A 20,097-nucleotide genomic window follows, 5' to 3' on the forward strand; every position below is an offset into this window, starting at 1 on the left:
AAGGATATAGGTTGATATTACTATGTAGCGCAGTGCAGCTGAGCATAGAATACATGCTCTGCGACTGCAAAATCTTGCTAGCGGGCTTGGCTGCCAAAAATATTCAGTTGACTTCCCACAGTTCTAGAATCGTGTACCTCTAAACAATAGAGTCTTGAATTTTGTAGACTGCCTATGGCTAGTGCGTGCTCTACCGATTGAAACGGCAGCGAAGATTTAACGATTGGGTCCGCTCATTGGTGGCTGCAGCGTCAGGGTTTTATTGCTGGTCGGGCGCAGCGTTGATGCCGACTTGTTCACTTTTCCCCTTTCTAAACTTACTGCTCACCGACACAAGCAGCGGCAGCAACCCACCTCCGAAAGTCATCACCAGCTAATCAATCGAACTGCTGTTTACGCGTCCACCCATTCTTTTTAGTCGAGAACAATTCAGTTGAGCTCTGCCTCGGCACAATGCAGATGCTAACGAAGGTGAGTTCTCCTATGATACGACGATTGGGCTTCTGTTGGGCGCTCGAGTACGTATTGGGTACATGAGGTGCCAATATATCAATCTTATCCCGACAATTTGCAAAGTTTTGACCGGCGGAATTTGAAGCACGATTGCTATCAATACGACTTGACGGGTAATCTGACGAGATGACTCGGGGTGGCAGTAATTGCCAGACTAGATGGATAGGGCCCACAACGTGTCCTGATTCCGAGGACTCCTCCGTGGTTGCGCCTTCAGCAGAAGCACCAACATAGTCGTTTATTCGCCAAATTGCAGGAAAAAATGTATTAACACGATTACTACCATAGTTTGAATCAAAGTCGTCACGTGCGAAAGGCGTCGCCTTCCATCCTAAGCGGTAATTTGAACCTGGCTCTATCAAGCCTTTTGACACTAACCAAATCAATTAGGCCATGGATTCTGGTTTCTCTTCATTCCTCGACAATTCAGCTTTGGGATTATCGAATGGGAACATTGATCGATCGGTTCGAGGAGCATGATGGTCCCGTCCGAGGCGTCGATTTTCACAAAACACAGCCATTGTTCGTGTCGGGAGGCGATGACTACAAAATCAAAGTTTGGTCACTCCAGACCCGACGATGTCTTTTCACACTGACTGGTCAGTGCTATATGATTGTGCGTTTGAACCTGATAAGTAGACAGCTTACACAATAAGGACAGGTCACTTGGATTATGTTCGAACCGTCTTCTTCCATCACGAACTCCCATGGATTATTTCGTCATCCGATGACCAAACTATCCGAATCTGGAACTGGCAGAACCGGTCACAGATAGCCTGTTTGACTGGTCACAATCACTACACCATGTGCGCACAATTTCATCCGAAGGACGATCTGATTGTGTCCGCATCTCTCGACCAAACCGTGCGTGTATGGGATATATCCGGTCTCCGAAAGAAGCACTCAGCGCCAACAACCATGACATTCGAAGATCAGATATCACGAGTGAACGCAAATCAGGGGGATATGTTTGGCAACACAGATGCAGTTGTGAAATACGTTCTCGAGGGCCACGATCGTGGTGTCAACTGGGTCGCGTTCCACCCAACAATGCCACTTATTATTTCCTCGAGTGACGATAGGATGGTGAAGCTTTGGCGCATGAGTGAAACGAAGGCGTGGGAGGTCGATACTTGCAGAGGTCACTTTAACAACGTTACCTGTTGTTTGTTCCACCCGCACCAGGACCTGATCATCTCGGTTGGAGAAGACAAGACAATCCGCACATGGGATCTTAACAAGCGAACGAGCGTTCAGAGCTTCAGGCGCGAGTCTGATCGATTCTGGGTTATTGCGGCGCATCCTGAAATCAATCTCTTCGCCGCCGGCCACGACAGTGGTGTGATGGTATTCAAACTCGAGCGAGAAAGACCTGCGAGCACAGTGTATCAGAACGTTTTGTTCTACGTCAACAAAGAGAAGCAGGTTCGCGCATACGATTTCAGCAAGGATAGCGAGAGTTTGCCGCTTCTGTCTCTCAAAAAGCTCGGAAGCCCCTGGACGCCACCTAGAAGTTTATCATATAATCCCGCCGAACGAGCGATCCTTGTCACGTCTCCTACCGATAATGGTATCTATGAACTCATCAGACTTCCTCGCGATGCCACCGGCGCGATCGAGCCGACGGACTCCAAACGTGGATCCGGCAACTCGGCTGTGTTCATCGCGCGCAATCGATTCGCCGTTTTCACGAAATCGTCACAATCGATTGAGGTCAAGGATCTCACGAACGCGACTACCAAGACCATCCGTGCGCCGACTTCGATCAACGATATTCATTATGGTGGTACGGGTTGCCTTCTTTTGTTTGCACCATCGTCGGTCATATTGTACGATATCCATCAGAACAAAACGATCGCGGAGTTGTCAGCGAGCGGCGTCAAGTACGCGGCGTGGTCCAATGACGGTATGCACGTTGCCCTTCTTGGCAAACATACCATCACGATCGCGACCAAGAACCTTGAGACGGTTTGTTCTCTCCACGAGACAATAAGAATCAAGAGTGCTACGTGGAATGACTTGGGAGTGTTGATTTACTCAACTCTAAATCATATTAAGTATACTCTTTTGAATGGCGACAGCGGCATTATCCGCACTCTGGAGTCGACTTTGTATCTCGCCAACATCAAGGGACCGATCGTGTACTGTCTTGACCGCAGCGGCAAAGTTCTCAAGTTAACTATTGATCCGACCGAGTTCAGGTTCAAGAAAGCGCTTATTAGCAGGAACTACGAGGAAATGCTACGGATAATAAAAACCTCGAATTTGGTTGGTCAGAGTATTATCTCGTACTTACAAAAGAAGGGATATCCGGAGGTCAGTGCTCTATTTATTTCTACGTTTTTCGGTTATTGCTGACTGATTAATAGATCGCGCTACAATTCGTGCAAGACCCGCAGACGCGTTTTGATCTCGCGATTGAGTGCGGTAATCTCGCCGTCGCGGACGAGATGGCGAGCCAGCTTGACCGGCCGAAGCTGTGGACTAAACTGGGCGCAGTGGCTCTCGAGCACGGTAATCACGAGATTGTCGAGAAAGTATACCATAAACTGCGCAATGCAGAGAAGGTCTCTTTTCTGTACTTGATTACTGGCAATACAAGCAAGTTGCAGCGAATGGCGGCGGTTGCGGATAAGATGGGCAATTACACTGCCAAGTTCCAGACGTCGTTGTTCCTGTCTGATGTTGAGGCGCGAATTCAAATGTTGCGAGAGATCGATATGGGTGCGCTTGCCTATGCGTCTGCCAAGGCTAACGGGCTCGAAGACCTAGCGCAGGAAATCCTCGAGTCGTCGGGAATTTCTGAGGAGCAGGTGTCTGTACCAGTTCTGGGAGGTCCACTCGCTGCTCCTAGCGTTCTGCACAACACGTACGAGAAGAACTTGCAGCTGAAACAGAGCGAGCCTACATATTTTGAAAAAGTGCTGCTTGGCCAGGTCGAAGCGATGTCGCTGGAGGATAAGACTGCGAATGGCGCGGCGGACACTGATGGTTTTGGATCGTTTGCGGAGAACGATTTGGCGGACGATGATTTCGCGCCCAGGGACAACGAGGCATTTGAAGAAGATGGCGGCGGCTGGGATATTGATGAAGAACTCCTCGACGTTAATGACGATGGGGAGGGTGAAATCGAGATTGCCGCATTGTCTGCTGCTTCGAGCGGTGTTTTGGAAGCTGATTTGTGGTGCCGCAACTCACCTGTCGCAGCTGACCATGTTGCAGCTGGCTCATTCGCCAGCGCGATGCAGCTCCTCAACCGTCAAGTTGGTATTGTGGACTTTGCGCCGCTTAAGCCACGCTTCCTGGAAGTCTATCAAGCGTCGAAAGCTTATCTACCTGCGAATGAAGGCCTGCCGAACGTGGTAACCTATATTCGCCGAACAAAGGCCGAAACGAACCCAAGCAAGATTTTACCCGTGATCGCGCGCACACTGTCCCAGTTGACCGCGACAGACTTACAAGAAGCGTACAAGCTCGTTCGTACGAACCATCTTGATGACGCTGTCGTCAAGTTTCGTGGTATTCTCTACGACGTGCTGGTTTCCGCTGTGACCACGCAAGCTGAGGCTGACGAGGCAGCCCAGTTGATCGATATTTGCAGGGAGTACATCCTCGGACTCTCCATCGAACTCGAGCGCCGCGCGTTGCCAGAAACAGAACTGAAGCGCAACCTCGAACTAGCGGCGTACTTCACCAAAGCGAAGTTACAGCCAGTGCATGTCCACAACGCGCTACAAGTCGCTATGACGCAGTCATTCAAACACAAGAACTACGCTTCCGCGTCGCGTTTTGCTGCGCAGTACCTCGAACTGGTTTCCTCCGGCCCGAAAGCAGAGCAAGCGCGCAAAGTCAAGGCGCGGGCAGACGCCGGAGGATCGGATGCGGTGAAGATCGAATATGATCAGTATGCTGAGTTTGATATTTGCGCTGGCACTCATACGCCTATTTATGCAGGCCAGCCCTTCGTGCAGGATCCGTTCACAAAGGCTAAGTACGTGCCAGAATACAAGGGCAAAGTCTGCGCGATCTCGAAGGTGTCAGCCGTGGGCGCGCCGGCGTCTGGATTGCGGTTGTTGCCGTGACGCAGATGAACGGAAAGATTATTAGTGAATGGGTGTGTATAAGCAGAATGGGCGAGAGTCAGTTGATTTTTAAATCAAAATTGATGATGATGTAAGTTTTGTTGTAAAATGTTTTTTTAATTAACTTTGAATTAGTTGAGATATATATAAGTACGTTGTATGTTGATATAAAACTTCGATATTGCTTCTTTTATCATGTCAATGAACGGCACTTGATTTAATGGAACAATAATATTAATATATCACGAGTATGGTAAAACAAATATCTATAAAGAAATGATAGATACAACATTACTCCCTAACAAACAAGTATTCAAATACAAACTGAAAAAATTACCAAATTCTTCGTTGTCTATCCGCCAAATCTACACGCATACATTAGCGAGCCAATACGCAATACAAAACATTTATATGCTATTATATGATAAAATCATTCCGCTCCTCTAGTTGATACATACAGACTCTATCTGCGCTATAGCCACTCCTTTACTCGAATGACTCTTCTAACCGACTTCGACCAATGCACTCCACCTTGAAACCGATCTTCTCGAGCTTCTTCTGGTTAAGGATCAATCTGCCATCAAAGATGAACGCAGGCTTGTTCATGGTAGCGTAGATCTTCTCATAGTCGAGCTTGGTATCCCGGAACTCGTCCCATTCGGTACAGATGACAACGGCGTCGGCACCCTCAGCAGCCTCGTACGCAGACGAGGCGATGGTGACTTGCTTCTTAAGAGCAGTAACGTCGTCGACGACGCCCGGTTCTGCAAGATCGTACCAGATCTGGGACTCCTCGACCTTGGGGTCGTAAATGGCAATCTTAGCCTGTTCCTGTCGGAAGTACTTGATCAAAGTGATAGCAGCGGACTCGCGGGTGTCACCAGTGTCTTTCTTGAAAGCAAAGCCAAGGACAGCCAGACGCTTGCCAGTGAGAGTGTTGAAGAGCGAAGAGATGATGTGCTGGGTAAAGCGTCGCTTCTGAGACTCGTTCATCTCGACAACCTGGCGCCAATACTCGGCGACATCAGGAAGGTGGAGAGACTCAGAGAGGTAAACGAGGTTCAGGATGTCCTTCTGGAAGCACGAACCACCGAAACCGACGGACGCTTTCAAGAACTTGGGACCAATACGGGAATCGAGACCAACAGCGTAGGAGACCTCGTCGACGTCGGCGCCTGTAGCCTCACAGATGGCGGAAAGCGCATTGATGGACGAGATACGCTGAGCAAGAAGAGCATTGGCAGCAAGCTTGGAGAGCTCAGACGACCATAAGTTCATAGTGATCACCTGCTTTCGGGGGACCCAATTTCCATAGACATCAGCCAAGCTTGCGGCGGCAGCACGACCGTTGACAGTGTCAAGCGAACCGATTAAGACACGGTCCGGTGCGAAGAGGTCACGGATGGCAGTGCCCTCAGCCAAGAACTCAGGGTTGGAGAGAATGTCAAATCGAGCACCGGGCTTGCCGTTGGAGTCGAGGATCTTCCGCATGGACTGGGCAGTGCGGCAAGGAACGGTCGACTTCTCGACAACAATCTTGTCAGACTCAGCGACCTTGGCAATGTGACGCGTGGCAGACTCAACATAACTGTTTCGGCGTTTAGCAATTGCTATTCGTCAACGTTTACAGACAAACTAATACTCACCCTAAGTCTGCCGCGAAACCCTTGCCGACACCAGACTTCTTGGTGGGCGTGTTGACGGAGACAAAGATCAGATCAGCCTCCTTGATAGCAGTGTCGACGTCAGTAGAGAAGAAGAGGTTCTTGCCACGGACGGCCTTGACAACCTCGTCAAGACCGGGCTCGTAGATAGGTAGGTCATCGGAGTTCCAGGCGTCAATGCGGGCCTGGTTCAAGTCGACGATAGTGACAGTGATATGAGGACACTTGTAGGCAATGACGGCGCAGGTTGGGCCACCTGTTGGACATTAGTCAGCGCAATTGATTGAAAAGACTTGCAAAAGACGAAAAGACGCGTAGCAAGTGTTGTCATGGCCAGCCAATTAAGTTGCTCGGCCTAAAAGATTTGCAATGACAGGTAGCGACCCCTTGCAGTTTGACCACATGGCACAATCGTCAAGTCGAGTGCGACATTAACAAGATCGGCGAATGTAGAACATAGGATTGGCGACAGATTAAAAGAAGAAAGGAAGAGGAACATACCGACATAACCAGCACCGATGCAGCATATCTTCTTGACCTGCTTGTGAGGAATGTCAATGCTGTCGAGGGGTCTTGAGAGACGCTCGCTGGCTGGTGTGACGGCGCCAGAAGGTAAAGAATCGACAGTGGCCATTGTCTGAGGAGGGATTGAATATGCTAGCGTTGCTGGGAAGTGGAAGAGATGGACAAGAGGAGAAGACGGGAGGCGGGGAGAGCAAGTTATAGGGCGCTGCTCAGGGACGCGACCAGGCACGGGAGCGTTGCCAGGGACGCAGCGTGGTGCAGCACTCGGCACAACCGTCGCGCAATGCCGCACATTTGCCAGGCCCACCACCCGAGGCTGTGCATTTATCCTGAGGCGGTTTCCATCGTTCCAGTTTGGGCATAAAGCTTACGGCGCACGACACTTGTGCAGCACGCCAGACGTGACCTCAGTTTGGTGGACTCGGGCCTAAATGCAGGCAACCAGAAGTTGCTGCTCAGTGTTCGCTGCTCCAGCCTGTCTAATGGGCTGATGGCTTGCTGCTGCCCGATGGAGACGTCAATGGCACATTCCGTCCGAACTATATGATAGTTAAGAGATGCTGCAGCGGTGCTGCATCTACTTTCATCCTCCCCCACGACCTGATGAACTGTCCCCTACCAAATGTGATGCGAGGCGGCTATTTTGCATACAGTAGTTACAAGATATCACTATTATTTACAGCTGTGGCCTGCAACAACCCTCACATTTGTTCTGGTTCTGTAGTCTTTAGTCTTCACGTACTGGCACCAGTTTTTGATGCCATTAGTGTTCAACCTTAATCCTCGACCCCTGAGCCGCCAGATTGTGACGATATCACAGGCTCGGTTAGATGGCTTCATTATTAATCACCACAACGAACGTACCTGACTACATCACTTTTCACAATCTGGTACCATCTACGAATTCATTTAATCAATCAGGTGAAGTAACTATTCAATCGGTTTGCTATGATGTTGCGTGGTTAACTTTCCTCGATATACAATATTCATCTCTGCAATAAATGTACTCCCCGCCCAAAATAAATGTTTCTTCTTGGATTACAAATACTGATCTAGTACCTAATACATAGACGAACCATAGGCCAGGGATCTCCGAATTACGTCTCATGGTGCCTTCGTTCAAAACTTCAATTCAGATGCTTATTGAGATGTACTGTTGTCATACATGACTCGGCACAATTTTGCTCGCATATTCATGTAAACTAATATATTATTAAAGCGTAAGCTTATAAATTTATGCAATTGTAAGATCTCCTCCTTAATTTTATGCTCTGGTGATATACCATAAGTTAATTAATTGGTATGAATGCCTTATGCTTACATGCCCGGCGACAGGCACCGAAGTGAACCAATTGGGCCAGTAATGCTGCCGAATCAGGAAGCAACATGTTGGGCAACATATCGAAAATCATTGCTCCGAGAGGGAGACTGCAAAAGTCCTCGGAACTGCTTAATAACTACTTCTATCTTATCTATATAAATATAACCATATATAGACCATAACTCTTACGCTTGTCAGCTTTGAATACCCTGTGGAAAAGAAAATATGGCCCAGGGAACCGGTAGTTCAACTTTGCATTTATGCCGCAGTTGTCAAAAACGCTTCACCAAGACTACTATTTTGGGGTGCGTGCCGAAGACAGGCGCAAAATGGAGGCAACAGCAACAACTTATGCTCCTCGCATGCCACGCATGCTTCCCATGCGTGCAAACTATCCCAACTTCGCTCGTTAACATCAACCCATCCACAAGAAAATCGTTCATATTCTTGCTCTCTGTCTTTCCCCACACTCTCGTTTTGTCGACTGTTCTACATTTGCGGCATTCCTCGCATACGTTACTCTCATTTCCAGTATCGAATAGGTCGTCTTCTGTGCAGCTCACATTAAACTCCATCGCGATTGTTTATCTGTATTTACCCCTCATCTTTTTTCAACGACAAGAATGCATTCCAAGACCATCGTTTCGTCCTTTGCCGCCACCATTGCTGTTTTGTCCAGCATGGCCGGTATGGCTGCTGCCACACCTCCTGTTCGTGTCTACGTCTCCTTTGTTCCGTCCGATTGCGACTATTGCGCGTGCTAGACGCTCTTAATTAGAATGATCAACAATTGCTAACATCACGGATAGGCTTGCCTTTTGGCTTGCGTTAGCTCTGTGCAGAAAACTTCGTCCTGTAACAGCGTCGCTTCCGTCGATTGCCGTTAGTACCTCTTATTTCGTTCGTGCGTCGTTGTGTCTCGAGAATTAGACTGACGAAAACAGTGTGTAAGAAGGAGTCCAGCGCGATGCAGTCCTGCTTGGAGAGCACCTGCCCGAATGGTGACACTTCTATCGCCTGGTCGTCCTTTCAGTCGACTTGCAGCTCTTTCGGCGATACCATTAGCGTGTCCACGTCCTCGTCCGTTGCGTCCTCTACAAAGGCGTCGTCCACTTCTAGTACTTCATCTTCTACTATCTCCTCGACCACATCCTTGACTACTTCGACTACATCGTCCACGTCCACGTCCTCGACTACTTCGACTGCCTCGTCCACAACCTCGACTACTGCGACTACTTCAACCTCGACTACCTCGTCCACATCCTCAACTACTTCTACATCTAGCACGTCGACTGTCGTGCCTACTTCTAGCACAAAGCCTTCTGCATCGTCCGCCGAGTTGACCTCATCTACTTCATGGATCGAATCTACCTCTTTCGTCGAGACTTCCACCTCCGTAGGGACCACATCTGATGTGTCTGTCGTCGCTACTTCTTCCTCCACCCCTTCCAGCTTTGTCACTTCCTTGACCACTGAAGGTAACTCTTTCTCCTCGACGTCGTTAGGCTTGACGACCTCGTCATCCATCTTCACAACCTCCATCTCTAGCCCCTATCACTCCAGTGCTAATGGCATGTCTCTCCTTCCCTTTCCGTTCACAATGCACCATCTCCAAGCCTAATTTTCTTGTCTAAAGACATATGCTAACTTTCATTATAGCTACTTTCACGGCTAACTCCACCGCCAACGCCACCTCAATCAGCTCGACTCTTCCTCCCATTGCGATTGCGACCACGAGCACGGGCTCCAAGCTTGTTGCCTCGCTGACGGTCGGCGCCATGGCAGTCATTATGGCAGCCATGATGGCGTAAACAGTTGAGGCCCAGCCCCATTTGTTTCAAGTCTTTGGTTAATTGGGTTTCTTTTATCGGAAATTTCTTGCATATCCGCTTCTATATAGATATATTATAGAATAGTTCGACGACGCGTTCGATCGATGCGACAATTGGTCATAGTTTTGTGTCATTTCTTGCTGTGTATTATGTATTTGATAGTCTGGCTTTGGTATTGTCAATAATAAATCGTAGTTACGCTTTGTTACTTGTGGAAGGTAATTGAATTCTGCATCACCTAATTGTATGTGCACTCCCCCTACTACGTAGAACGATGATAAGTACTTGGCAAATGATGAAATATGTCGGTTGTGGTTATACAATAGTATCTACATTACTTCCGCAGCGGAATCTTCTTGCTGATAGCTTTCTCATCAGCCCTCCTCTTGGCATTCTCCGAAATATCCGTCAATACGTCCTGACTACTTCTCTCCGAATGATAAACCCGTCTCATAAGCTCGACCTTCTCCCTCAATAGCTGCTTCCCATCCTTCACATTCGCCTCGATCTTGCGCATATTCAGCGTCGTCGCTCTATCCAGCTTCGTCTTCCCTGAAACCTCGGCATGCACAATGGCCTTCGCAGTCAGGTATAACCTCAAATCCTTTGGCCCCCCTAATAGTTCCAATACAGCCATAGGTGCCGCATCCCGGTCGCGCGGTTCAAGGTGCAACAGTCTCGTGTACCCGCCTGTACGATCTTTATACCGCACCGCAAGCTCATCATACAGCTTTTTCATAGACAACGCGGGGTTGAACACGAACCCGTAAGTGCTTTTCCGCCCGGCAACCGTGCCGTCTTTGGCGTGCGTGATGAGTTTCTCAATGAGCGGTTGTGTCTCCTTTGCGCGGGCGTAAGTTGTTGTTATAGAATCGTGCTCTATGAGAGAGGTTACTAGTTGCCGTAAGAGCGCGCGACGAGGACCTGACGCTCTAATGGGAAGTTAGTAACCGGTACTTTCAACATGGAGTGAGCGGAAAAGACCTACCTGCCGAGCGTCCGGTGTGCTTGTCCTTGTGATGGCATGGCTTATGGTCGTTGAGATGGGTGTAAAAAAAAAGCCTCTAGCTCAATTCTTGAAGATTGCCACTTGATATATATGCACGGAACTGATTTGTGGTCGAAAGTGTTGCAGACCTTGAATATCGGGATCTCTTAATATCTCCACGATTTTCCAAACACAACCGCACTATGCTCTCACAAATTTTCCTATCCAACCCAAGTTCAAATTCTGAAAGTAACGCGTCAATTTGATGTGTGCAATGCTGTCAATTAGAACTCAAGTTCCCGTTTGCTACAGATTTTGAACGGCGATACCCTTTGGCCGATGTATTTTGTGCCTAATGAAACTTTTTTGTTCCCTTGTGAAGCTATAATTTCCATGGCCATTGTGCCCCAGAATAAAACTTACCGCTATGGGATGCGCCTATTCATGTCTTGTGGGTTGTGAGCTAAAGTTACCGACCGCCGCGCCAATGAAAACTTAGGCCGACGGGTGAGGCGTGTCGACAGTGATTGTGTCAACCTGCCACGACATCTCACGGACAATCTTGCATCGTCAAGTTTGCGGATTTAGTATTTTCGTGATCGAGATTGCACAATTTGTTAAGATTGGCGCCGAGGGCATACCCGAATCAAGACATACTAAAACGACAGGTATATCAAACAAGTTGGAGTCAAGATGAGTCTAGTCTTTGGTTTCCTGGCAGGTTCGTCCTCTCTGATTCGTATCTTATTTATATGAAATGAAAATTAATACAAATCAATGCAGGTGTCACAACGTCCTCAACGCTAATTTATCTCCTAACTAGCGAAATCCAACACACTGCTAACCGCGCACATACTTCTATCGCACAGACACGTACAACCCTGGAGAGCATCGTGACTCCGCATACTTACACTATCACCAAGCCACTCCCGGTCGAAACACGGGGAAATGTAGCTGAGACAATGAAAGATTTATGGGACGAGGAGGTGGTTAAGGGAGCGACCTTTTTATTGAATGCGGACCTCGGCAAATGGAGCCGTGAGACAGCGGGAAGAGTGTGGGAGAAGGTTGCTGCTGCTGTTTCCACGAAGTAGAGAGTCGAAGGATATCAATTATGGCTTTTGTGCATTTTTTTGGGAAGGTCGAGGCTATTTTAATTTAGTTTAGTTTAAGTCTATAGGTGTTTGCGTATTACGTTGACGAGTCGAAATGGAGATATATGTGTGATTTATGTGATGCGATTATCCTCATCGCTGATCAGATCAGAGACAAATGAGTTTAGTTAATTTGTATTATAGGTATATATTGTTAGATATGTTATAGATCATTCGAGTGTCGTTCAATTATTTTGAAATGTACTCCTGCGGGCTTTGAGGCGGGCATGCCTGATCATGTCCTCCTTTCATGCCGACTTCCGTTGGCAACAAATAATCTGAATTACTATTTTAAAGCGTATATCTAACGAGAGAGGCATTCTCAATCATTAATTGACCGTGATATGGCTAGACAAATGACATTGCGGAACTCATGCTGTCTGACGCAAACAGAATATTATAACTACCTAACGAGAAAACACAAAACCGAATATATACAATAAGACCAATTACTCCGACTATCCTGCAACCCGATTGCCAATGAATGTAACCGTTCAAGTATCATGAACTATACTATATGCTATTAGTCCAGCAGTAGAGTGTCTATGGAAGTTTAAAATGTATTGGCACGGCTAATTGCAATTCTACATTCTCGTTAGTTCCACGCTGTAATTTCAAAAGGCTTAAATGGAAAACATACCCTTTCACAGCAAAAGGCCAGAAGACAAAGCCGCCGACAACAGCAAACCAAGTGGTCAAAACCTTAGCGTATCTAACCGTTTCCGAATGCGCCGGGTCCGAAAAAATCAAGGGACGACGAAATTGGAAGATAATTCCAGATGGAAATGACTTTAATGGCGCAGATACTGCATGGCGAGGAGAGAGCGCGATATTGCGGAGCAGAAGAGTTGAGCGCATTGTGCAGTGGATGCTGTGAATGGCGAGCGCGTGGCAGTAATAAAACTGATTTTGTTTGTCGACGAGTGGAGATGAGCTGTACACTGTTGACACAGCTAAAACGATTGACCTTTGAATTCACATAGGATAAAGGGGACTATTTATCCCTGGTATTCTGACAGCGTCAATCTCAAACCGCGTGATATGAACATTATGGGGGGCAACGCCAGAAAGTAGACGCCATTGGTAAATAACGCAAATAGTTGAGACACGTCATTTTTTTTACCGTGCAAACCTGTCGAGCGGGGTTGCCCGTTGCTATTGGAAGTGCTAGAAACTAGACTGTCGAGCGCGTCTGGTGATGGGCGGTGGTGTGACGATCGTTGGCTAAATAGCTTCCGTGCGTTGCCGTGGTGTGAGGAGTCTCGCCATCGCAGCGAAAAGCTGGAATAACGTCATACCTCCCGCAGCGAGCGTCTGACCACTTCTGATACCAATTTGCAACTAAGCGAACATCTTGCTATTATACCGTCATACATGATTCAAGGTGGGACCACCAGATCTCGGCATTTTGTTCGTATTGTTCAAAATAAGGGGTTTGGAGGCCGGCTAATACGAAGTGGAATTATAAATACTCAACATGAACATATCAGAGCGTGTCCTGTAATTTCCCGCTATGACGCAATCATGGATTTGATAGCCAGAGCTCGATTTCCTATTTCATTCACCATCGAGCTCAAGACGTATGCCACAATCGAGCTATTAGGAACACTTGAGATGTGCGTACTATAGGTATACGTAGCACGGATCGTTTCCTTAGCCGATAATTCCTACACAATGTAGACACCAAAAATTCCATTGTATATTCAACTATATACCACCTCAGGTACCACACAAATTCCACAAACCAAACCCACACTTCATAGCATTCTCACATATCTCGCGTGATAACGCACCTTACAATGCAGCCAAAACGGCATCGACTCCAGAACCAGCAACGCCATTGGCGTCCACCTCAATATACTTCACCACACCATTTGACACAATAATAGCGTATCGCGCCGTACGTGTGCCGAACGCCGGGGGTAAATCGATGGAAAGCCCAGCCAATTTGGAGAACTCCGCAGCAGGGTCAGTCGCAAAGATGAAGGATTCGTCAGTCACACCGTTAACCTTGCCAAAGGCGCTAAGTTGGGTCAGTACTTGGTCTGGTTGGATTTGGAAGCGAGGAAAGTCAGGGGCATTACCTCTGGACAAATGGGTCGTTGGCCGAAAGTACGATGACGGCATCGACGCCCTTGGACTTCAAAGTCTCGAACTTCTCGACGAAAGGAGGAATGTGGTTGGCGGTGCAGCTACAACTCATCAGCATTTGTTGTCTAAATCAAGCTCTTCACGGGACTTACGTAGGAGTGAAGGCCCCGGGGATAGACACAATAACGACGGTCTTATCATGGAACTCCTTGTCGAAATCAAGTTGAATTGGAATACCGCACGCTGCATATTTCATTTAGCAGGTAATTACACGAGGCCAGGTATATCATGGTACAGCGAACTTTGGGTGGATGAACCCGAGTTGCAGCAGGATCGAATGACTTACCTTTGATGTCAGCGACTTCCGGGGTATAAGCGATGTAGAGGAACTTGACACCCTCAGGGAACTTGTCTGTCTCCAACAGTTAGTATAGTTCGAAAATTTTAACATATTGAGATATATATAGAACAAATTGATCGTCCCAGATAAATACAGCGTGACTGCACGGATGTTCAATATTGATCGAATGATCGAATCCGTAAGAACAAAAACGAATCACAATCTAAAGATTGCATACCACCAGCGTTAAGAGTCATCTCGAAAATTAGTTATATAATCTTTAAGTAAATATAGTAACAGTCCTTAAATTCGCCAATCGATTTGCGAAATCGAAAGTATCAAGAGAATTGTGGCTAGCGGTGAATTAGAAGAATATAGTTGACGACGGTTAAATAAGTGGTGGGTCGCCGGGGACACACGCCGAAGCTGGAACACCTAACAGCTTCGGCGAGAGGCTCTGTGCGCCGCCCCCATTTATCCGCGGACTATCGATAATGAAATATCAGCAACATCATGAAGCTGATTTTATGTTCGCTGCTGGATGCGAGATGAATTTGCTTTTGCCTGGACATTCATGTCCAATCACCGGTGGGTTAATTGTGCACTGCAACGAGATACAGCATACAATGTCGAAGAACGTCGATATATTACGATCCTCAATAAATTAGATACAAAATCACAAAATCACATGGACCCTTCATCGACTTATCCTGTAGCCTAGGGTTCTGAAGAGCCGGAAGTATGTTGTATCTACTCATAGGGAAAATTGACCCCACTCCCACGGACAATATGACAGAGAGGCACTTGCTGTGAGCAAACTCTGGCGAACTGTTGGCACAAAACAATTTGACCTAACATGAGCCAGTCGATCAGGGGCAGAGTAACTCTGCTAAATCAAAAGAGAGTGAGTCTCTATAATATAGTGACTGTTAGTCCCATGTTAGAGGAGTCCCTTAGGCACTAGGAGTCCCTTAGGCACTAGGAGTCCCTTAGGCACTGCCACTCCTACGATATTGCTGCCTCTCTTGCCAGTATCTCGCAGCATACCGTACAAGCTTCTCTGACAGAATATAGACGAACGTTATGTGCACAATACGCATCATGTCGTTTGCGAATACGAATGTCGGCAGATTTTCACCGTACTCGTATTCGCTATTCGACATTTGAAAAGCCTTCGAAATAATATTCGATACGTTGTAGATCTTCGCTGCAGCTCTAATACTCAGAATTTTGTCGTTTCTAAGAGCTTCAAGGGCAAGATTTAATCTTGCTTCGTACGGAAGTAAAGACATTGTTTTATTGTGGAGGAAATTAATGTTAGAAGTAGAGTAGGTGGATGGCGGTGGAGTGTGATCCGTTCGCCTGTGTGATCCGTTCGCTTGGGAAGTACGTTCGTTATTCGATTCAAAAAAATAGAGATAAGGTCGAATAATATCCCCTGACTATAAACAAAGCAGATTGGTATCTGCGGAGAAGCACGTGATATTGCGTAATAAAGTATAGCGCCTTAAATTTAGGTACAAACTGCACTTACATTGGTGACACAAGACCCTAGCTGTTAACATTTTTATACCTTCCGTTCCCGCGTCTAACACACCTGCACTACACTGAAAGCAGACTGCTTTAAAACTCTGATTTATCAGTTTTTATAAAGCGCGTCAATCGCCAAATTTGGACATTGGGGGGAAAGAAAGGTGTCGACATTGTCGAAGCCTCGACGACCACTTTGGCAGAAGAGTAAGTGTATTTTAAATTATTAATATGCGAGACTTGAATGTAGTGTATCAACTGACTTCAAATGTAGATGGTGTAAGTGTAGTTAACCTTCAGTGTATGGGGTGAGCCACTATGACTGTCATCGTCCCCTCAGAAGAAGCTCACCTAAGATGCTCCGCCAATTTTGAAGTCTTCTTGAGTAAAAATACCGTACTACCATAATACCATGTAAGCAGTCTCAGGGTTATTCGGTTTTGCCTGCACATTTAAAATATCTTTTCAGCAGTCAGTTCCTGCGCTTACCAATAAGTCATACAAGCTCCTGTCTTCTGAACTCGTCATATTGAGGTGCATGCTCTCACGCTGTCTTTCTCCTCCATTATTGAAAGCAACAAAGGATCTAGGTCATTGGTAGTACCAGCACGAAACTATGACATCAGCACTTGACACATGCCTATGTTCGCGCCTGAAGATTACTCCGCTCAGGGACAACCATCTGCCCTGAGATGTTTTCACACTTGACATGGATTGTATCGTGAGAAAGCCGAGAGCCATTCGAGAGAGCGAGGGTATTGAAAGCTTCTCATGCCAATAACCTATTGGATCACGAACAAACTTGTCGTCGTTGCGGTGAGTTGCTTGCCATTTTTCGAACTCGTCGTCGGCGAAGGGACCATCGCCTAAACTCTCTGCTTGCCAAAGTGCTGATCGGGAAGTACCTAATGACTCTTGATATGGTCTTTTGAAGTGAGGGATAAATGCTTTGTCGAGATGAAGCGACAGATGTCTCTTTGCATTCTGGGATTCGCTTCGCAACATGCCCAATGCAAATCTGAAGAAGCTCCACTGATTCTTCGTCATTCTCTTCCGCGGCCTCAGGATTCTCAGACGGGAGGAGTTGAAAGGATGCTAACAAAGGCGCATAGGGAAATAACCTAATGTGGACATCCACACAGTCACTCAAGTCTCTTCCCCAACTGTCAGTCACGCCGATGCGCTCAGAGTCATTGAACCTGATCGGCGGCAAACGCTCCTGAAACAATCCTGGCGTGAAAGTCTTTTATCAGACCTGTTTGCGCTTGAAAATCCGCTGTAGTATATGGTATTTTCGGAGACCAAGGGAAGGCCTGACTCGATGGTTCAGATGTAGACATTCTGGCAGTGAGCTAGCACGCTATCAGGGTTAGAAGGCATGAGCCCTGCACTCGATAGCCTCCTTGAATGTTGTTCTTTGTCATGGTGACCTGATAAGCTTCCCGAAATGCAGGGAGAATCTAGAGCTTAATGTGATTGGTATGAACCCTCATAAGATCCTCAATTTGTTGTCCGCACGCCTTCTTCAGCGGCCCAAAACATCCAACATGAAGTGGTTGTATGGGATGAATGGGGAGGCATACACAGCGTAACTATGTTATTATCTTTGCAGAATTGATCGCATTGAGCGGAAAGATGACTTTCATGACCATCGAGAACGAGGAGGCGATTGGTAACAATCGGACGGCTTTTGGTATGGCGACCAAAGTGTTAATCCATTCAAATTCTAATTGATTTGTTGTCCAGCCATTGTCGCTCGCCGCATGCACCCAGCCATATGGTGAATTACTCTCCTGATACCATGAGCGAAGGTGATGCTGTCCCACAAAGATCAGGAAGGGTGGAATCGCCCAGCCTTGGAAGTTAACGCCCTGAATTACCGTGACCCATTCTCTAGCGTGGCTGAGTCGTCTTTGGACGGGAATATCTCTCTGAGCTTGTAGGGACCATCGCAGTTGAGATGATCCCCATCATAAAACCTGTTTCGTCAAAGTTGTAGACGTCCGCGTCAATAATGCCGTACTTAGATATAGTATTTCGTACAAGCTCAAATCACTGCCGCATAATTAGGTTCGGATCCTCGGAGAGGGTCCGCATGTAGTAGTATTACGATTAAGTCTGGTTCTAGTCTCCAGGCGACGTTTAATGAAATTTGTAGCCCAGTTCTTGCGCGCCGCGCGTGCGCCCAGCAATTGATTGGCCATATCTTCAGCACTAACTAGACGGAGGCGAAAATCCTCACGAATCCAAGTCGAGGATGTGCTGAACGATGACTAATTCCTCGCTACGCGTGAGCTTCAATTATTCGCCGTAGAATGGGATGCCTTCCCGTCGTCGCTTGAGTGTCGTGTTGCAGCTAATCGGTTGCTCTGAATTTCTATCGATATCTTGCATTGCCAAGAACATCCTGGCTTCAAAATCTGTTTATTGAATCTCAATTGGTGGATGCACTAATGAAAGTTGGGCGGTCGCGTAGTCTATAGCCGTGGGTCCTCGCTTGTGTGGGTCACTCGCTGGTGGAATACGTTCGAGCTGGTGTGCCCCATTGCTTCATGCACAGTCACTTGCAAGACCCACGCAGTGCGACTCGCCGTGTGGACAGGCACTATCATACACGTACCCATATGCTGAAAGTGGCTGTTACATTCCATAGTGGAGACTCTGCAAATGACAGACAGCGCAGCTCCGACCGAACCTTCGGAGTAACCGTGTTCGACGTCTTACATGTCAGCATTCGACACCGGTGGACAATCACGGACTGGGCTTGGGTAACTCAACTGATTTATATGTCACTATCGCTTTGCGTCGAAGCTAGCGCGCATCTATGAGAATATTTTGCCAGATTTGTCTAGAAGCATATATATATAATATATATATTTAACGGTTTTATCGCGAGATCAATGCAATTTCATATTTGGTGCTCAAATAAATTCAGAAAATCCACAATCAGATCTAGTGTCAATCATGAAAAGAATAAGGGCAAGTCTGCAATTGGGAGGCTTGATTTTCTCACCCCGCATCAATATCTTCGCCGAAACCATGAAAGGGGCGAGCTGAAGTTTATGCAAAGTCATATAAAGTTAAGGTTTGTAAGAGTTTACACAATTCGCCAGATTATGAGCTTTTAAGTATTGGACCCGATATGAATTTCAACGTAGTAAGCCATGAAAAATTTCTCGGCCACACAATTCGAATATCATTTTTGAGTTTGAAAGCCTGTTCCATTTTTGACAATTTGCATTATCAGATCTTGTAAAGTTTGGTTGGGGTACTACCTTCCTAGCCATTCGGATCATGATCGTCAACGGATGCGAGTCCTCTTGTCTCACACCGGGCAGCTTAATGGGTCATGAACAAGTCGCAAGGAATGCCAGAGATCAAATTAGCGACCTCTGAATTACACTGAGGTTAGCTAAATAGTTGACATTGCTGGCGCTGTATAATCGCCCCTCTTGAAGATGATGTTTTCATGAATAATTGACATCGGATAAATTTTCCTATGAGGGAAAACAGCATACTGGGATTGCGCCGGCGTATGACCAAATACACTGGTCAGATCTATTGAGACAAAAGCTTAAAGAACTCACAAAATGGGCAGCGATCGCGAAACCATTTCACCGGGGGAAAAGTAGATTAGTATTCGAGAAGAGTATCCGCGAAACAAAAAAACTCTAGTCCTTGGACACGGATTAACCGAGCACTTTTTTTTTTTGCAGAGTTTTCACTTCCGGAAGCTAAGCTTGAAACAGCAATTATCCCGCAAAGTTAAAATCATATGCTCTCGGTCATGCGATCACACAGGTTGGGTCTAAGGAACAACTTCTGTAGCCATTCTACGCCTTGAATAACCTGAATGCTAGCATATTTGAATATGGAAATTGAGGCTATGATAATAACAGAATATGATGTCTTATGAAAATTACTGCCGAGAGTATTGTTCGCCTTTGAGTCTGGAAGAACTTGCCCGCAATCGGACCGTCGGGATCAACGTTCGGCCGGTGCCGATACCCCGCAGAATATAGTTTTTCCGTGTGCGCAGTTGTCTCAAAAGTGTCAT

General features: G+C 46.8%; 6 protein-coding genes across 6 annotated transcripts; 3 read left to right on the top strand and 3 right to left on the bottom strand.

Annotated features, from left to right (window-relative positions):
* The first annotated feature begins 308 nt into the window (after positions 1-308).
* V1513DRAFT_442742 (coatomer WD associated region-domain-containing protein) lies at positions 309-4,852 on the top strand. The gene is made up of 5 exons (XM_066897703.1): positions 309-471; positions 802-851; positions 904-1,112; positions 1,175-2,829; positions 2,883-4,852. The coding sequence occupies exons 1-5, from the start codon at positions 454-456 to the stop codon at positions 4,593-4,595; spliced, it is 3,645 nt and encodes a 1,214-aa protein (XP_066754151.1). The 5' UTR covers positions 309-453; the 3' UTR covers positions 4,596-4,852.
* On the bottom strand, positions 4,808-6,973 carry V1513DRAFT_398442 (UDP-glucose/GDP-mannose dehydrogenase family, NAD binding domain-containing protein). The gene is made up of 3 exons (XM_066895438.1): positions 6,761-6,973; positions 6,242-6,515; positions 4,808-6,183 (listed from the first exon to the last, which is right to left on the bottom strand). The coding sequence occupies exons 1-3, from the start codon at positions 6,891-6,893 to the stop codon at positions 5,082-5,084; spliced, it is 1,509 nt and encodes a 502-aa protein (XP_066754152.1). The 5' UTR covers positions 6,894-6,973; the 3' UTR covers positions 4,808-5,081.
* A 1,448-nt stretch (positions 6,974-8,421) lies between these two features.
* On the top strand, positions 8,422-10,179 carry V1513DRAFT_442754 (uncharacterized protein). The gene is made up of 4 exons (XM_066897704.1): positions 8,422-8,815; positions 8,915-8,987; positions 9,050-9,583; positions 9,765-10,179. Exons 1-4 carry the CDS (start codon positions 8,729-8,731, stop codon positions 9,914-9,916), a joined length of 846 nt encoding a protein of 281 aa, XP_066754153.1. The 5' UTR covers positions 8,422-8,728; the 3' UTR covers positions 9,917-10,179.
* On the bottom strand, positions 10,176-10,940 carry V1513DRAFT_442756 (mitochondrial 54S ribosomal protein bL17m). The gene has a single exon (XM_066897705.1). The coding sequence runs from the start codon at positions 10,674-10,676 to the stop codon at positions 10,272-10,274; it is 405 nt and encodes a 134-aa protein (XP_066754154.1). The 5' UTR covers positions 10,677-10,940; the 3' UTR covers positions 10,176-10,271.
* Positions 10,941-11,362: 422 nt separating this feature from the next.
* Positions 11,363-12,380, top strand: V1513DRAFT_442759 (uncharacterized protein). The gene is made up of 2 exons (XM_066897706.1): positions 11,363-11,646; positions 11,709-12,380. The coding sequence occupies exons 1-2, from the start codon at positions 11,619-11,621 to the stop codon at positions 12,017-12,019; spliced, it is 339 nt and encodes a 112-aa protein (XP_066754155.1). The 5' UTR covers positions 11,363-11,618; the 3' UTR covers positions 12,020-12,380.
* A 1,493-nt stretch (positions 12,381-13,873) lies between these two features.
* V1513DRAFT_430991 (Redoxin) lies at positions 13,874-14,767 on the bottom strand (the record flags this gene model as incomplete). The annotated part of the gene is made up of 5 exons (XM_066896368.1): positions 13,874-14,102; positions 14,164-14,271; positions 14,323-14,413; positions 14,517-14,582; positions 14,749-14,767. 5 exons carry the CDS (start codon positions 14,765-14,767, stop codon positions 13,874-13,876), a joined length of 513 nt encoding a protein of 170 aa, XP_066754156.1.
* Positions 14,768-20,097: the final 5,330 nt, after the last annotated feature.

Source organism: Lipomyces chichibuensis (assembly GCF_038497645.1).
Source record: "Lipomyces chichibuensis strain CBS 12929 unplaced genomic scaffold V1513scaffold_11, whole genome shotgun sequence".
In the NCBI taxonomy this organism is placed as follows: Eukaryota; Fungi; Ascomycota; class Lipomycetes; order Lipomycetales; family Lipomycetaceae; genus Lipomyces; species Lipomyces chichibuensis.

What these genes read in the sequence shown, in the direction of transcription:
- V1513DRAFT_442742 (XM_066897703.1), top strand. An exon ending in GTCGCCTTCCATCCTAAGCG is followed by an intron (nt 852 to 903) that starts GTAATTTGAACC and finishes CAAATCAATTAG; the next exon opens with GCCATGGATTCTGGTTTCTC. An exon ending in AAAAGAAGGGATATCCGGAG is followed by an intron (nt 2,830 to 2,882) that starts GTCAGTGCTCTA and finishes ACTGATTAATAG; the next exon opens with ATCGCGCTACAATTCGTGCA.
- V1513DRAFT_442759 (XM_066897706.1), top strand. Translation starts at nt 11,619, where the DNA reads ATGAGTCTAGTCTTTGGTTTCCTGGCAG. An exon ending in AGTCTTTGGTTTCCTGGCAG is followed by an intron (nt 11,647 to 11,708) that starts GTTCGTCCTCTC and finishes AAATCAATGCAG; the next exon opens with GTGTCACAACGTCCTCAACG.
- V1513DRAFT_442754 (XM_066897704.1), top strand. Translation starts at nt 8,729, where the DNA reads ATGCATTCCAAGACCATCGTTTCGTCCTTTGCCGCCACCATTGCTGTT. An exon ending in TGGCTGCTGCCACACCTCCT is followed by an intron (nt 8,816 to 8,914) that starts GTTCGTGTCTAC and finishes CATCACGGATAG; the next exon opens with GCTTGCCTTTTGGCTTGCGT. An exon ending in CACTTCCTTGACCACTGAAG is followed by an intron (nt 9,584 to 9,764) that starts GTAACTCTTTCT and finishes CTTTCATTATAG; the next exon opens with CTACTTTCACGGCTAACTCC.
- V1513DRAFT_442756 (XM_066897705.1), bottom strand. Translation starts at nt 10,676, where the DNA reads ATGAAAAAGCTGTATGATGAGCTTGCGGTGCGGTATAAAGATCGTACA.
- V1513DRAFT_398442 (XM_066895438.1), bottom strand. Translation starts at nt 6,893, where the DNA reads ATGGCCACTGTCGATTCTTTACCTTCTGGCGCCGTCACACCAGCCAGC. An exon ending in CATCGGTGCTGGTTATGTCG is followed by an intron (nt 6,516 to 6,760) that starts GTATGTTCCTCT and finishes AATGTCCAACAG; the next exon opens with GTGGCCCAACCTGCGCCGTC. An exon ending in GGTTTCGCGGCAGACTTAGG is followed by an intron (nt 6,184 to 6,241) that starts GTGAGTATTAGT and finishes ACGCCGAAACAG; the next exon opens with TTATGTTGAGTCTGCCACGC.